General features: G+C 34.5%; 1 protein-coding gene across 2 annotated transcripts in view; it reads left to right on the top strand.

Annotated features, from left to right (window-relative positions):
- Positions 1-1,679: 1,679 nt before the first annotated feature.
- LOC111044005 (inhibitory POU protein) overlaps positions 1,680-19,071 on the top strand; it is a 115,611-nt gene continuing 98,219 nt past the window's right edge. For both annotated transcript variants that reach the window (XM_039431605.1, XM_039431604.1), the window contains exon 1: positions 1,680-1,706. In XM_039431605.1, coding sequence (XP_039287539.1) covers positions 1,695-1,706 — 12 coding nt within the window. In that variant the 5' untranslated portion in view covers positions 1,680-1,694. The remainder of the gene's footprint in view (positions 1,707-19,071) is intronic.

Genomic DNA, 19,071 nt, shown 5'->3' with positions numbered 1-19,071 from the left:
GTTTATTTAGCATTGCAAGCCTCATATTCCTGAAGAAATTAGCAGGATGCTGAATCATGATTGATGTTTATCAATGCACAGATGGAAATAAATTGGAAATATTGCATGTGTTCAAATGCTAGTTAAAGAATAATTATCATTGAACGAAAATCCCAATTAAATCACCCCAAAGACTTCTGCTATTGCAAAAAACGCATTAAATTGGAGTTTTCGTTTAATAATGAACTTTATTCTTTCTAAAATGAAACGTTGTTATTCAATTCAATATAAAATGAATTTTATAAGATTGAATGTAGTTCTTTCATGATTGTATTGGAATATTTTTTGGAAAACATAAATAAATCTAATGAGAACACTATTTCGACCTTGAACGTTATCGGCAATAGAAGTGATGGAGTCGTAATTGTGTAGGTCTACGCTATTCATGAATAAGAAATGAACTATTAAGATCTATTATTTTATTGTGGACGAGTAGCTTTCTACTACGAGTAGATTACTACGAGTAGCCCACAATTGAATAGAAAGCATCCCTACAGATTTGATTAAACATTTATTGACCGTTTAGGTAAATAGCATGTAACTAGATTATAATTATTTTGTATTACATTTCATGTTACTTTACAACTGATTTGAGTAGGCTCACTAGGAATAAAATCTGAGTCATTCCCAAAATAATTGACTAGTCAACCATGAATATAATTTAATTTGTATAGATCTATTCAGATTCAATTAATTGACGATGAGAGATGAATCTAGATTTCAAGAAGTGTTCGAGATTCTTCTCAAACTTCTCAAAATTGAAGTTTTGGGATTGAGAATTCAAGCTGTGCATTTTTTAATTATTCTAAATTTCAGTGAAAAATTGACAAATCCTTAAACCCCTTTCACATGAGGTCACAGGATAAAACTAGACTAAAAAAAATTATAATATGTTAATAGTTATTGCGTATTCAGTTATCATTGTTACAAAAACTTTTATAAATTGTGATCGTAGAAAAATCAATATATATTATCATAGTTTCAGTATAGTGGGCTATTCCATTCACATAAGTCTCCAGCAACCATCTCTATTCATAAGTCCGTGAAATTTCTTGGATAAAAAATAGCTCGATAATATGGATGAGTAACAAAGTTGATAGTTGAATAATTGAATTCGGTAGTGAACAATGTAACAGTTGCAATAATAAGGACGAAAAATAAGTGGTAAAATGAACCGATTCAATGAGAAAATTATTGCTGGGATTACATTCAAACCACAATATGAATAAAATAAGTTGCATTTTTGACTTATCCATTTCAATTTTCGTTTTCGATATAATCTATAATGTTATAGACTCTTTGTATCTGCGGTTAATCAGATACAAACAATTATATCCTAGTACCTACGATTGTCAAGCTTCCAGAGCTTTTCAAACAGCAAGTCTCAAAATTATCGAATAATATAAATTTCAAATAAGTTTTGTTCATTCTTGTTCTCTTTGAATAAAGATGAAGATAATCCGAAAATCCGATTACCGAGAAAAGCAATTTATTTATATTTGTAGTAAATTTCATATATTGTATTTCTCAATATTATGTACATTTTATTGATAAGATTGTTTCTTTGTATATTAATGAAGATAAAATTTATTACTATTATTATAATCAGGAAATATTTTTTGTTCTGTTTACAGGGCGAAGGATGGCCGCACAATATGAAGATAGAGGTGAGTAACTAAAATAATTTAATTTAAGAGAATTTAACTTATGCCGTATAATGATAATAATGCACGAGAGAGATTATCTATACAGTTCATACATATCAAAATTATGTTCCTATCGAGATCTGAACTTAACTTGATCTATGTTTACACGTTGAAACTTGAATCAAATAAATGAGATATTTGTATTTACTCTACTAAAGTCAAACGGTCTTACAATGCATGATAACTATTGAATCATCGAGTTCCAAGGACTATGCAGGTTTCTTGGAGAAATTTTCGGAAACATTATTTTCGATTAACTTTGTTTTCGTATTTGAGGTACATGTTTAGTCCCAAATATTGATAGAATAATGAATCAATTTTATATATCATATTAAAGTCCCAAATATTGATAGAATAATGAATCAATTTTATAAATCACGTATGTTATCTGACTTCCCTCATTATTCAAAGAAATCAAAGAATATTGATTCACCATAATACAGAGTGTCCCTCGAAGAGTTTTACACGTTTAATTTTATATTACGTACCCATTCATGCACCGAACTTTTTCAAATATTACACAGTCTACAAAGTAGTTTCTTGAAACATTCTGGGGAAATTTCAGCTCCCTAACCTTCGTAGAAACAAAATGGCGGCCTATTGAAAATTTTACCAATTCATTAAAATTTTCGATATGCGGCCATTTTGTTTCTACGAAGGTTAGGAAGTTGATATTTTCACAGAATATGTTTGAAACCTACTTGTCAACTGTGTAAAATTTAAGAAGTTCGGTGCATGAGTGGGCACGTAATATAAAATTAAACGTGTAAACCTTTTCGTGGGAAAATGTGTCAAAATGTGTGACACGGTATAAAATACTTGTTGAAAATCATAATCAGTGGCTTCTCTGAAACTTAGAAGTAACGAAGTAACAAAATAAAACCATAGAGAAACAATAGCATAAGTAGATATCCCATGGTATAGGGCGTTTATGTCGCAACTTTTACTGTTATCTCAAGCTGATAGTCCACGTAACTCTTCCCCGTGAAGCTTTATGACGATGGTTGTCTCTCATATTGTGCCGTTCATACACTCTTACCCGATCAAAACAGTAAAAATCGACAGTAATTGAAAGTAATCGGCTTGAGATAACAGTAAAAGTTGCGACATAAACGCCCTATACCATGGGATATCTACTTACGCTATTGTTTCTCTATGATAAAACCAACCCAATGAGACCGTAAAATGATTGCATGCTGCTTTAACAAAAGTTCATTTGATAATAATATTATCTATTTGAAAATTTCATGATGTAATTTATTTTACACAAAATAAATCGCTAATACTAGACGATAAACAATGAGAAAATATAGGTGCTTTTGAGCAGCGGAAATTTCTGAAACCTCTGATATCAGTCCACTATTTTGAATTGATGTTTGGGTTGAGCCATCAGCGAGCTAGACACGTCATAATGTGCTAAATATAATACTGAAAGCATGGAGAACGATTAGGCTGGAATGTCAGACGCGGATTAACAATTCAGGAGCCAAATTCGGGGCTCAAAGCATTGGCAAACTATACATGGCAGCGACGCCATTGCTTTTATTGAGAAGAGAGATCTTTCTCGACCCCTTTCTGTCATTGTCTCTCTCCCATCCCTCGTCTCTGTCGTCGGTGAACACGGTTTTTCCATCAACGTGTCTGACGACAAATTATCGTCGTTCAAATATCGCTTGCGACAATATTTGAGCGACAGGTTGAGTCAAGACCATAGTGGAGTTATGGCTAGGATCCATGCAGGAAACGAACTTGATTGTTAGAAAGTTGTACGAGAATGAGTTATGATTCTACTGAATTTCTTAGAGTTACAATTTTCTCTTGTTACAAGTTCGGTATTGAAACGAGAACTTTATTTGTTATAGTAACATATTTGATGAATTAAAGAAGGAATGTATTATTCTAAAGACAAATTCAATCAATGAAGCTAACTCAACTAGATAATCAAGATAGGCTCAAAATATTAACCTTCTATATGCAAAAATTCTGATCTTAAAAATTGATTATTACTAGACCTATTCAATCAAAGATATACTATACATTTACATAGGAAATATGGTGTTGCTCACTCACACAACTTTCCTTGCCGTTATGAAAATTGATCACCTGACGCTAGTGTTCCCGCGAATCTCAAGTCTTCTATTCAAAGATTTGAGCCAGCTGGTGACAGGAAAATAACGCTGGAGACACACGAAGTCTGCTATCTCTTCATAGTGAATCATTTAATAGAATCAACAGTTGCCAACAGTTTGCAGTTGGATAATCACATTTTCTCGAATTTCGAGCTTATTTTTAATTTTAGGTGAAAATGTTACTGAAAATTAATTGTAGAGATTCTCATGTTCAATCTTTTCCACTATAATTTTTTTGTTTAAATTGTATCTGAAGCCTGACAATTGAGAATCTAAAATCAAACTTTGCATAGATGGGGCGGAGTTCCTGAGATTTTTACATATATGGGACTTGTGGCAGTTGATAGAGCTTATCGATGACCATTGTAGGTGTAACTTTAATCAAAATCATTGAAGCCGTTTTCGAGAAAATCGCGAAAACCCTGTTTTTGACAACATTTTCGCCATTCTAGTCGCCATCTTGAATCGCATTTGATCGAAATTGTTCGTGTCGTATCCTCATATTGTAAGGACCCTAAGTTCCAAATTTCAAGTCATTCCGTTAATTGGGAGATGAGATATCGTGTACACAGACGCACATACACTCATACAGACCATACCCAAAAACCAGTTTTTTGGACTCAGGGGACCTTGAAACGTATAGAAATTTAGAAATTGGGGTACCTTATTTTTTTCGGAAAGCAATACTTTCCTTACCTATGGTAATAGGGCATGGAAAGTAAAAGACAAATACCACATGAAAGCTTTCATTGACGGATTTGGATGATGTGTTGGGCAGTAGGCTATATAATAATATTATTGGATAATTCACTAACACTGAAAATAACTATTTTAATCAACAAAACAAAAAGAATGTCTAAGAATTGAGATAATTTAGTGCTCCAGTGATACTTTGAGATTAATTTTGCTTTATACGTATTTCAATGATCTAAAGCCTATCTGCATACCTGCTATGATCTTATGGTAATCACACTGAAATATAGGCTTATTAAGTTATAGTTGATTATACAGAAATCTTGGACTTTTATTCAAAAATGGCTGAAATCATTCTGTTCTTCAATTTCCTTGAAACGTTATTCAGTTCTTTGCAATCTCATTTCAAACTATTCTTCTACGAATTCAAAATTGTTTCAATGAGCTTTAATGAATAATGAATAAAATGTTTATTCCCAAAAAAAACTAAAACTACAACATCAATTACACAAAATATTAGATAAATTACAATATTACATACAATAGTTAGTTACAAAAATTCTTATAATGTGTCCTCTACTTGTTTAGATTTTTCTGTGTGGAAATTAACCTACTCCACTATGGCGTACCATGTTCTAGAGTAGGTTTTGTTAGTTTTTTTCGTGCGTATTATTAACTAGTTAGTGTTTAGTAAGTCATTAGGTGGTTAGTTGTTGTTTGAAATAATGTTTTCTATGTTCTGTCTTCCTTTATATTGTACTTAAAAGTAGCAGCAGATAATGTAATCGAGAAAACAGCAATATTGAGGTGATTGTCGACATTTGGAGCATTCAAATCCAGGAACCAATGAGAGGCGGTTCGAGATGGAGCAAGGCTACAATTGGCTGAAATTCATGACTGAACGGGGAGGAGCTTCAGTAGGCGTGCCCAGTGCCTAGTCATACATTTCAGCCAATCACAGTAGCTCTATAGAATTCAGACTTTAGAAATCAACATTGGATATCAGACTTGAATGAAATACTAATTTCACTAGAAGGTATCCCATTAAGTGCCATTTGCATAGTTTAGTTTCAAACGAAATTTCATTTCCAACTTCATTAAAAGTTGAAATCAAGTCTCGTTCGTTATTAAGTGTTAATTTTGAGTTTAAGCCACCAATTGATTAAATTTAGTTTAAGCTTTGTCTGTTTTATTTATTCATATGGCTTTTATCGGCAGAGAGATCCTTTCGGATGTTCTGCCTCGCCGCATTACCCAATGTCATTTCCTATCAACACTCAAGTTTGAAGGTTATGTTCTGGGTTCTTCATGTTTTCTCACTGAAAATTTGCAGTCTCACTTCCTGAGTTTCTATTTTATAAAGTTCAAAATTAAGAAAACTCATTTCTAAACACAAATTCACATTTAGAAAGCAAACAAATATAAAAATTTGATGTAAATATTGAAGCTGATAATTCCACATTACAAATTTTTCTATGGCAACATTAGTACCTACATTAGCTTTGTCCGTGAAAACGGCATTTACTGTGATAGTAACAATTACCATATCAATTGAATAATGGTATATTATTGTGGATCATTTCAAAATGTTGGAGAAATAATAATAATAATAATAATTTATTCGACCAAAAACAAACATTCTACAAACAAATTGAAATAAAATAACATAACTGGTGTAGCAAACACCCACGCATGCACAATACATGTTTATCATCATAGTCTAAATGAAGCCCCAAAGGTAATCCTGTGTGGGGCCTTTTCTTCGTATATTTAATCACAATGGGAGGTGATCAAACAAAAAATAGAAAAAAAGAAAGAAGGAATATATAGAGTCTTACATTAATAGTATACACAATATTAAGAAACTACAAAATTTCAAAAAAGAATGAAGAGAAAAAAAATTGAAACTAAAATAATAAATCATATTGCAATTTAAACAGTTCTCTGTGCGGGCAGCACATTCCAAATGATAATTATCTATTCTTCAGTCAACAGATGAAGCCATGCAAAATATAAGTGCTATGACACAATATAATTACATAAATAATTCAAATTCCCAACCATACAAAAACTAAATGAAACATGAAAAACAAAATATGAACTTTCGAGCATGAAAACCTTCATAAAAACAACTGCGTATCATCAATCGCAACAATGAATTTTTTTAATCTGGCCTTTACTATTTGGCTATATTGACTCTCCTGTAAGTCAGGTTGCAAGGCATTGTAAAGCTTACCACCTACATATCTAAAAAATCTTCTGTTATGCTCAAGCCTAGGTCTATGTAATTGAACTCTATTTCTATAGCGTACATTATAATTAGCGATATGGGTTTGTGTTGTCAATTGACTTTTATTTTTGAAAGTATCCAAAACTGCTTTAAACAAAAAGGAATATGTGACTGGTTATACAAATTAATATAGGAAATATATACTGAGGACACTTTCTTAAGAGTATATCCAATAAATTATAATAACTAGAAGCTTATAAAGCTTCCATCGTTTATCGTCCATTGCTGGACTATAAATTTCCCCAGCTCAAGTAAACTTCTAGTCGAATATTCAACACGATAGACTAATTATATTCCCTAGAATTCATAATAATAAAACACAATTATTATACTAGACATATTCAATTTTGACTGAGTCCGTCTCAAAACATGAGATAGCGGCTAAATGTTGGCAGCAAGCTACGAGCCTCGTAGTTCCGAGGGCTTAGTGTTCTGAGGAAGTGCACTCTGTTTATCGATCACTAGTTTACATTGGCACGTCGAGGAGGCTCCTTGAATTTGGGGGTGGGGGAAGGGGTCACAAGGGGGGTTGGGGGGTTGGTTTGGTCAAGCACTTCACTATAAATACACAATTACCCCACAAGCGACTCAGCTTCCTTGTCTAGTAAATCAGTCATTCAACTATATTGTGGTGTGTGGCCTCTATACATGCTCTATACACACTGGTGTCCATTCAAACATGTGCTGACCGGACAATGCAGCACACCTGGACACGGAATCTGACAATTTGTACAACAACATGTAGAGTGGATTCTGTTGAATTATCGTGAATATCGTGAATTACATGTGAATAATGAAAGTAATAATAATTACATTATGATAGTAATCAACACAGCTGTTCTTCTAGTGGAGAAGATTGTTTTAATTTTCGGAACAAAATATTTCAAATAAATATTAATTTTACAGTTTTGAGTAGAAGGAATTTTGTTATCAATTCGGATCTTAATCTTTCTAAATTCAAAAAAATCTGGTGTGGCGCACTCACACAACTTTCCTTGTCGTTATGAGAATTGATCACCTGACGCTAGTGTTCCCGCGCATCTCAAATCAACTATTCAAAGATTTAAGCCAGCTGGTGACAGGGCAATAACGCTGGAGACACACATGAGGTCTGCTATCTCTTCATAGTGAATGATTTAATAGAATCAACAATAATTTGCAATTGAATAATCACATTTTCTCGAATTTATAGCTTATTTTCAATTTTAGGTGAAAATGTTACTGAACATTAATTGTAGATTAATTGTATTCTTATAATGTTTTTCTTATTGTGAATTTTATCATAATTGCAATACTTGTTATAGTGATCAAGGTTTCAGGATCAACTTCTGGAAAGCATATATTGTTTGAGAAAGAGAGATTGGAAGTGAGAAAGGTGAAGATAATATAGATTATGTGATTAAAACGTTGTAATCTATTGAGTATAATTTATGTATAGGGTATACTTACACATTCAATGTAGGTGTGGAAAGAGCAAAGGATCAAAGGAAAGGAGATTCTTTGCGGATTTGTATTTCATGTAAAAAATATTGCCGATAAAAAAATCCAGTAGGGTCTTCACAAATGGAAAGGCGCATGGCAAAGATAATAAGAAAATAAAACAATAGATAATAGAGAAAGACGCATGTAAAAAGGTGATATATCATTGTTGAAGTTTTATAGAAGAATAGATTTGCATTTCCAGTACATTTTTGGTAAATGATTCTTCGATCATTTGTTTTCTTGGATATTATTAATCATAATACAAAGTTGGAGAACATGATTATAGTTCCCATTTTTTCATGTTACATTTCAACACCTACGTTAAGAAGTATAACATGAAAAAGTATTAGTCAATTCCGCTTCATAGAATTTATAATGAGGATATAAAATCGGGTACTGTACTAGTAATTGAATAGAATTTGAATTCGATTGTGATTGAAATGTGAATTCATTTATTCATCCATAAGTGAAACATCACGTTCCATCATAATTATATTGAGAGTGGAAATCAGGTGAACCTTCAATATTAATCTTCCATACTCAGATTATACTATTTGAGTCTCTTTTACCTACTCACTCCACATCACAATTGTCTGTCCAAAAATATTTCAAAAAAACGGAAATATAGCTAAGAAACGGTTCATAGAAGGAGTTCAGAAAGGATGAGACCAAGTCAACAAATCAGTGGATAGAGAAGATTTGAAAGCAAAACTTCGGAAAAAGGAGCATAGAAGAGAAAAAGGAATGGGAAAAGAAAACAGTAGAAGTGGAATTGGAATGGCGCAGTGCATGAATTTGAGTCGGTCCCTTCACTGTGGTGATGTGGTTACTTTTCAGGGGCAAGTGGGGGCAGAACAACCCCTTTTTGAGTCGGGAGGGGGGTAGAAGAGGATACAGTCGGCCCTCACCCCCCAGGGGACCCATGGGGTTATATTTGGCGCAGAAAAATAAAATTGCCATTCACGCACACTGACTCTAAACAACCCACTAAGGTCGGGGGGGAGGGCAGTCCCCCCTAGCACATTTCACACGTCCGAAAAACATTTCGGGGAGACCCAATGCAATCTAGCTGGAATAACGCTCAAGTGCCTGACTCTCATGTGGTGGACCAAGTCAAGTTTTCAACCGAAAGTCCTGACAGACTGCAGTGCGAAATTTGTCTGAAGAAAATTAAATGGGGAAATTTTTGAGGTGGGTTGTCTGGTTGCAACCTTGACCTTTAGTTGACTATTGAAGTTGTGTGATAATGAAGGTCAAATTTGAAAATGTCAGGTTTTTCTCGAATTATGATCATGGGAGATTCCGTTTTATTATTGTAGGCGGTGCAACGGTTGTATTCTTAGTCTATTTCTTCCATTAATTATCTTTTCCATGTATTGTCGTTATTTCATGAGGAGAGCTTGTGATTTGACTCACAGCATGATCAGGATTCAATCATAAAGGATCAAGAAATTAATCGAAGATGAATTGATAAATTCAATTTATTATTCGTTTTATTATTGTAGGCGGTGCAACGGTTGTATTCTTAGTCTATTTCTTCCATTAATTATCTTTTCCATGTATTGTCGTTATTTCATGAAGAGAGCTTGTGATTTGACTCACAGCTTAATCAGGATTCAATCATCAAGGATCAAGAAATTAATCGAAGATAAATTGATAAATTCGCATAGCCTACTAATTTGTTCGTAGAGATAAACGAATTTCTGTCCAGGAGATTCGTAGATTATAATATCGTGTTGATATTATCGTAGAATATGATATCATGTGTGTATATAGCTAAGATGAACGTGATATTTTTGAGCTCAAAATTTCACTGGTTTTATTCTTTATTTTGTGAATTTAAAGTTTGTTTCGAATGCTTTTACAAAAGTTTTACTATCAATCTATCCAAGTTCAAAATTGTTTGTTTTATTCTAATCTATATTCTCAAATTGTGATTTGGTGTAGAAAATTGGATTGGACATATCCTATGTATAATAGGACAATTTGAAACTAAATTAGGAAATTGAAAAAGTTTTTGGCAATAGCCTGTTTTTTTCCGATCATTGTATTGTTTGTTCTAACCTAATAAATAAATATCTCATACCCTGGTTTGTCCTCTGAAAGAAGTCTTCAAAAATTGTTAAGAAAATATAAAATTATCAGTCAACGGAAATTTTCAAGGCTATCCAGGAAAAAATTGAAGTTTACATTGTTTACACCAATCGAAAATATTCTACGATCCAAAATACTGTTCTCATAGACTGTGACATTCAAGAATAAAATAATCTGAGAGGCACGAGAAATGTATTACTAAAATATGAAAATGACAGATCTCAATAGAACAAGAGTTTGTGAACATGATAAACTCTGAAATATTCCTAGTTGAAACGGGAATCAAATGGCTCGATAATATTCTATACCAAAATCAATAATTTTCTGTACTGTCTGATCGATTCCAGATAACTCTCTTAGATACTTCATTTTTTTCATCATTTTCCTCACCTTTGATAATTCCTCAGAATTATTAATTTGATTATTATCGAAGGAGAAATATCTACTGTTTCTGCTCTTCCACAAATGCTGGTATATCTCTCTCCACAAACAAATCAAGAAGTTTTTGTTTAAGGAAGAACCAAATTGATAACAGCTCTCCAAGTACTCTACAAAGCAACACCATAGTCTATATTAAAATCTGCATTTGATTTGATACGATTAAATTTTTGAAGCGATTTTATCAACAAAATCACTTGAAAATTTCCATACAACGATTATTACTCATCGATAATGTTTCAAGAACGTTTCACAATGGGCCCGTTCTGTGTACATGGAATGTGGTAAATCGTCCGATTAACAATTTACCAAGTAAAAAGTTCCACGTTCCATGGGAGGAATTTTGACAGATTCTGTTCCAGAATCCTGTTCCAGCTCCAACTTTCTGCCCTACAATCGAAGTGTGGTAAATTGTCCGACCTGGTACATTTCCAACAGGTTCCAACTATCTGAGCTCTCATTGGTCGATTATTGTAGTCTGCTTGCTTTTCTGCGCACGCGCTGATAGTTTGTTTACCATAGCATAGCATAGAATACATAACCAACAATATGATGTTTGATAACCATTCATTAAATGAATTTTTCTCGATAGAAAATTTGAGAGTAATAGAATAGAAGAAATTTACACTTTTCTAGACGGTAGGTTTGTAAAACAGCCTTTCTTCATTCACGCAGCTAGTAAACGACATATTTTAGTGTAAATCAACTTTATAAATCAACTTTGGTGCGCGCCAAAAGCTTGAACCAAAGATTTTGAAATGGCGTTCCATGGTAACATTTTGCACTAGTCACTTGATGGAACAGTGTATGATTGGAAGTGGAACAATTTACTGTACACTGAACGTACTCAATGACAAGCGAGCTTACTGGAGACGATAGTTGAAACGATGTTAACAATAGAATCGCTCGAAATTCTCCATATACGGTTATTCCCAATTGATAATGTTCTCGAAAACGTTTTACAATGACAAGCAAGCTTACTGCAGACGCTAGTTGAAACGATGTTATCAATAGAATCACTCGAAATTCTCCATTATAAGGTTATTCCCAATTGATAATGTTCTCGAAAACATTTTAGTGAAATTTTTTGGTGAAATTTGACAATATCTTTGTTTTCTTATAGGTGATCTAAAACGTTTTACAATGACAAGCTAGCTTACTGGAGACGCTAGTTGAAACGATGTTATCAATAGAATCGCTCGAAATTCTCCATTTACGGTTATTCCACATCGATAATGTTTTAAGAACGTTTCACAATGACAAGCAAGCTTATTGGAGACGCTAGTTGAAACGATGTTATCAATAGAATCGCTCGAAATTCTCCATATACGGTTATTCCCAATTGATAATGTTCTCGAAAACGTTTTACAATGACAAGCGATCTTACTGGAGACGCTATTTGAAACCATGTTATCAATAGAATCGCTCGAAATTCTCCATATACGGTTATTCCCAATTGATAATGTTCTCGAAAACGTTTTACAATGACAAACGAGCTTACTGGAGACGCTATTTGAAACGATGTTATCAATAGAATCGCTCGAAATTCTCCATATACGGTTACTCCCAATTGATAATGTTCACGAAAACGTTTCACAATGACAAGCAAGCTTACTGGAGACGCTAGTTGAAACGATGCTATCAATAGAATCGCTCGAAATTCTCCATATACGGTTATTCCCAATTGATAATGTTCTCGAAAACGTTTCACAATGACAAGCAAGCTTACTGGAGATGCTAGTTGAAACGATGTTATCAATAGAATCGCTCGAAATTCTCCATATACGGTTATTCCCAATTGATAATGTTCTCGAAAACGTTTTACAATGACAAACGAGCTTACTGGAGACGCTAGTTGAAACGATGTTATCAATAGAATCACTCGAAATTCTCCATATACGGTTATTCCCAATTGATAATGTTCTCGAAAACGTTTCACAATGACAAGCGATCTTACTGGGACGCTATTTTAAATGATGTTTTCAATAGAATCGCTCGAAATTCTCCGTATACGGTTATTCCCAATTGATAATGTTCTCGAAAACGTTTTACAATGACAAACGAGCGTACTGGAGAAGTAAATCTCATAAAGAATAAGAAGAATGAAGACGCCAAGGAGTACTTAGGAGTCTGAGGGGCGACGGCGGTTACCTTAAGTCGTAAAAACGTTTCCTAATGCATTCCGACCTAAGACAAATCCCCCTTATTAAGGGAGACTTAATGCTATTCAATCTCCTTCATCCGGAGAATTTTAGGTAACGCTCAGGCCGAGAAGTAAGTAGCAAACTGCTTCTCGGAAGAGAGAAGTCGTTGGAGTAGGAGAGAAGAAGAAAAAATATCTGCTGCTTCTGCTCTTCCGCACAAACGCTGGTATGTCTCTCTAAATGCATTCTTCTTTTTCTTCTTCTTCTTCTTCTTCTTCTTCTTCTTCTTCTTCTTCTTCTTCTTCCTCTTCCTCTTCCTCTTCCTCTTCCTCTTCTTCTTCATCAACTACTAATTCTTCTTCTTCTACTACAACTTCTTCTTCTTCTTCTTCATCTCCGTCTTCTCTCTAAATGCATTAGTCTCTGTATTTCGCTCATGTCTGCTCCATATAAACATAAGGAGTATTACAGATTTAGTAGATGGCTCTTACAGGAAGACTGCTCCAAATACATAAATGATTCTATATTTTTTGAATCTAAGAAGTCACGGGTATTAAGTAAGTAGTTGGAAAAAATCAGACCATCACTCTTTGTGGTTGTGTGTCGTTTCAGTACGCTGAAAAAAATAAGTTTCATCCATGAGTGAAAATAAGTTTTGAAACAAGTTCTCTGTATCAAAAAATTGTTCGATTGAGGTGTTCCGAGCAATGGAATATTAGTTCGCTATTTGACATACAGTCAAATTTGATCAGGAGCTAGATAATCTGGTTGTTTAAAGTCGGATTGTAACGCTTGTAAGCCTGGTTTTCACTAGTAAAACTTCTCTTAAAATTACCAAAATTATACCAATTTACAAGAAGGGCAAGCATGATGATATTGCCAACTATAGACCTATTGCTTTGGTCCCTATACTGTCACTAAGTCTACTAATGAAAACCAGGCTTTACGCATTATAATAAAAGCTATCACATCTTCATGTAAACCTAGATGGTGGATATGGGTCTTAATTGACCGAGCGAAGTGAGGTCTAAGATTCAAGTGGACGGTTTGGCATTTCTCTTAATGTTTAAATGTTTGAATGTTTATATGTTTTTATGTTGAGCATTTCCGGCGAAACGCGGTAATAGATTTTCACTTTCTGTGTAGTTAAGAAGTTGATATTGAGGTAATTATTCATATTGAATGAAAAAAACTAAGAAGTTGTCAAAAAAGTGATAAACTGGTTTATCAGAGATTGACAATGGTGTAATAACCGAAACCGGTCTTTCTAATTATCAATAAATCAGTGGTTTTTTGACAACTTCTTAGTCTTTTTCATTCAACAGTAATAGATTTTCATGAAATTTGACAGGTATGTTCCTTTTTCAATTGCGCGTCGACGTATATACAAGGTTTTTGGAAATTTTGCATTTCAAGGATAATATAAAAGGAAAAAGGAGCCTCCTTCATACGCCAATATTGGAGTGAAAATCAGACTATAGAATTATTCATCATAAATCAGCTGACAAGTGATTACACAGATGTGTGGAGAAGCCAGTCTATTGCTGTATTTCCATAAGGTCTATAGTTTCAATCAGGTACTTGTGGATGAGAATACTGCGTGAGGTCTACTGTTCACAGAACTACTAGTACATTTCCAATATCTTAGTTATTTCAGTATAATCGTAGTTCCCTCTAAAACTCGGTGTAAGAGCTACCACACCAACCAATCAACATCCAGCTCTCAAAACCACTTGAAAGTTTGATGACTAGCACCGCTCACAAATCGGGAGCTCGCTCATCCCTTATCAGATATGCCATCTTGATCGCATTACCACTACAGCTAACCCATCCCAACTATCTAGCAAGCTTTTCCGATTGATGGCTGCGAAACGAACGAACGATCGCTTTTCGTGCGGTTGTCGTTAATATGATTCGTTCGGTTTATTATCGAAATACTACTAAAAGCGAGCGCTTTTTCGGTGAGCGACTATAAAAAGCGAGCCTATAAATTTTTCGAGTTGCGCGTGCGTGAGGTGGGTTGTTGGATGTGGTGGTTGGATGATAGTCGGGCAGTTAGCGGCATCCATAATTACGTTACTCGGTCCGCAACTGTGTTACGCCTGAAACTTCATTTAGACCGCGTGTTATTGCAGCTTCCCCCGTCCCCCACTAGAGTACACCACCTCTGTGCTTGACCATGTACCTTCTGAGCGCCCCCACCCCTGAATACCCCCCTGACGTCATCATCAAGGGACCAAACCAACCTGAATCCCCATCACAACGTCGTTTTCTATATATATATAGCTACACACCCCAAACCTCTATATAGCTTACATGCAAACCTTCCACCAATATAGATATAGCTTATCGGTCCAAACCTCCATCGATACAGATATAGCTTACATGCAAACCTTACACCACTATAGATACCACTATAGATATAGCTCATCAATTTAGCTTCACTAAAACAGATATAGCTAACATGCAAAGCTTACAACACCATAGATATAGCTTACATGCAAAGCTTTCACCAGTATAGATATAGCTTATCAAACCAAACCTCCATCGATACAGATATAGCTTACATGCAAAGCTTACACCACTATAGATATAGCTTATCAATTCAAAGCTCCATCGATACAGATATAGCTTACATGCAAACTTTACACTACTATAGATATAGCTTATCAAACCAAACCTCCATCGATACAGATATAGCTTACATGCAAAGCTTACCACTATAGATATAGATTATAAATTTAAAGCTCCATCGATACAGATATAGCTGACATGCAAAGGTTACACCACTATAGATATAGCTTATCAATTCAAACCTCCATCGATACAGATATAGCTTGAATGCAAATAAGCTTCCACCCTTATAGATGTAGCTCACTAGCAAACCTTCCAACTATATCTTCTTCTCCTTCTTCACGTGCCTGCTCCGTTTCGGATGTTGGCGATCATAATGGCTATCCTGATTTTGTCGACGGCGCTACGGAACAGCTCTGCAGATGACTGGTGAAACCATAGCCCCAGATTTGCCAGCCATGAAATTCTCCTTCTGCCAGGTCCCCTTTTTCCGTTGATTTTTCCTTGAAGGATCTCTTGCAGAAGTCTGTATCTTGAGCTATTCCTCATAATGTGGCCGAGGTATTGGAGTTTTCTACTTTTAATGGTATTCAGGAGCTCCGGTTCTTTATTCTCCTGAGAACCTCTTGATTAGTAACTTTTCCAACTATATGGGGCCTAAATATTACTTTAAAATGCTACATAGATATTTCTTGTAGTGAATAAAGAATCCCTATATATTTTTATAGCATATATCTATAGAAGAACTCCTATACATATATTACGTAGCTATACTGCATCTCCATAAGTTCACATATTTCACATGAAGATAAAGATATGAGTGAAATGTATAAACAAAATCATTTCTATATAAAGAAAAATAAAAATCTCAGTACCTTTTTGAAATATTTTATCAGAACATGTTTCGGACATTGATGCCATTTTGGGTAAATGGGTACTGACATTTTTCTTTTTTTTATATTTATATTACAAGTAGCCCTAAACAGAAAAGAGATCTGTTCTGTAGTATATATTCTATGAAACAACCTCCTATACATATACCACATTTATATATAGATATGAACCTATATTTACGTTAACCTATTATTTTACTTAAATATACAAATATGAATGCAATGCATAAGCAAATTTTCCTATAAGTATAGTACGTATATTGCTGTGCAGATGAAGCTCACTCACAGACGTTGTATCCAGTATAAATTATTATAACATAAATCTGAGTACCCGAAACTTGTCGTGACAATAGCTATTTATGTATTTAGAGCGTAATGCGCGATTTTATCGCCCGCGCAAAACAGTTATCACGCGACGCGAAGCGGAGCGTGATAATTTTGCAAGAGCGATAAAGAAGCATTACGCGCGAATTACATAAAAAATTTTTTCTACAACTGCCCAAACCTGTTAAATTACTTATATCGGCGGAGTTACAATTACCGACTTTTTAGGTTGAGATCTGACCTTTTGGCGAGCTGCTTACCATCAGCTGATTGGCGAGCGTAAAGAAACTCTTCTGCGCAAGCGCGAATGATTTGCGAGCGTAAAGAAAATTTACTGCGCATGCGCGGATGGTTGGCGAGCGAAAAAGTAGATTCTCCTCAGAAATAAGCTGTTTTACGAGGAGAATTGAGTATGTAAATTCTTTTTTTACGCGCAGTTGTAGAAAAAATAATTATTTAAAAAGGGGAATCAGATTTATATTTTTATTTATATTAAAACCTAGTCCTAAAGTTGTAACCAGTGTATAGTATACCTCACATACGAACTTATCAGTATATCTCACTCATATGAAGGTATAGCTCATATATGTATAGTATATAGGTATATCTCACTCATGGTTCTTCTCTCTACGTTACTCTCAAGCGATATAGATATAACTCATATTCTCGACAGTAGTTAGCCGGCTGCCACATCTCATGGACCAGTGAGCATATCCTCATCTACCCCGTAAACATGTCTCTATGTACACACACACATACATACTCGGGTAACACACACTCGCACACACATGAGCTACAAATTTGAGTGGCTGCAAAGAAGTGAAGCCGTCCACTCTCAGTAGCCTATCAGAGTTTGCAAAATTTTGCGTTGTTTATGTTTGCATGAGTGCATGTATGCACACACACACACATACACACACGAACGCAAACTGGCGACGAAATTTGCTATCATCGTTTTCATTCACTTTGAGTGTCAGCGTCGGTTCAATGGGAAGCAATGATGTGGTTTAAGAGCAATACTGACATTTTCTGGTGAATTCATAATATTATATAGAGCGGTTGGTGTACGCTGTGTGTGGACAGTTTTCAAACAAGTGGTGTTTGTTTGCGTGGTGCTGGTTTAGTATAATAAATATATGGTTTGATGGTATTTATTACAATTTCAAATTGGGGGCAGTTTGTGGGTATTTGTTGTTTGTAAGCTGTGGGAGGGTGGGAAAGAAGGAGGAGGAGTTGTTTTTATGGGATCAATGTCCATGTGAAAAGCATGTTTTGGTATATTTGTTATGTATTTAAGGTATATACTCGGACTGTAATTTTTTGGGATCATTATGATAAGTATCAACAGAACCTCATTAAGACTATTTTTATCAAAATAAGGGAGAGAAACTGTTTTGGGTTTATCCTGATGATTCTATTCCAATCATTAATTTGATGCTGTCATTGTGGAATGAAGTAAATGAATAATTAGGTGAATAAAGGTGTTTAGGCCTATATAGGGGAACCTCTCTATAACCAGGGGTGCCCTCCCAAGCCAATGGACGAGCGTAGCACTCCAGTCCATACCATAAATATTGAAAAATAGTGATTCTGCTGTCGATTCCACTTTGTCAACGAACTGCAGTTTCGTGCGTTGTAACCAACAAATATAGATCTGCTCAGGTGGATCTTCTAGATTAAATCTAGAATATGAACTCAATTTCAAATCTATATGGATTCACCAGTACAGATGAATATGTGTTGGTTTTAAAACAGAAAATATTTGTATTATTTTCTAAAATGGTAAATAAATTGAATTAAAACTGCAGCCCTGCAAGATGATTGATAAATTGGAATTTCACAGCAAAATCGTTGTTTTTCAAGAGCGTTTTAATTTTGTTAGTAAGTTTGAACTCATTTTAAACGACCAAACTAAAAAATGAATGAATTGATAGAACGTTTAATTAATGGATTAATCTATTCAGGAACAACATAACCAAGTGGCAATGAACATGTACAATGGACAATGAACAATTTACAAGTACAGCAAATCATTACGAGAAGAGGAAATGCAGGAGTCGAAGAGTCAAATAAAAACTCTGAAAAGTAGAATGCTACTTCAATCAAATTAAGTGAAGAAGATTGGCCAAAAAAGTAGGAAGCATTAAAAACAATGGAACGAAGTTTTCAACAAAAAACACTTAATATGGCAATATTTCAGAGTTATGAGATACGATTCTCATTCTGACGAGCACTTGCTGACTACCGTCAATCAAACAAGGCATT

This window comes from Nilaparvata lugens, chromosome 6, assembly GCF_014356525.2.
Source record: "Nilaparvata lugens isolate BPH chromosome 6, ASM1435652v1, whole genome shotgun sequence".
In the NCBI taxonomy this organism is placed as follows: Eukaryota; Metazoa; Arthropoda; class Insecta; order Hemiptera; family Delphacidae; genus Nilaparvata; species Nilaparvata lugens.
The sequence above is the reverse complement of the archived record's forward strand: the minus strand, read 5'-3'. Positions and strand labels throughout refer to the sequence as shown.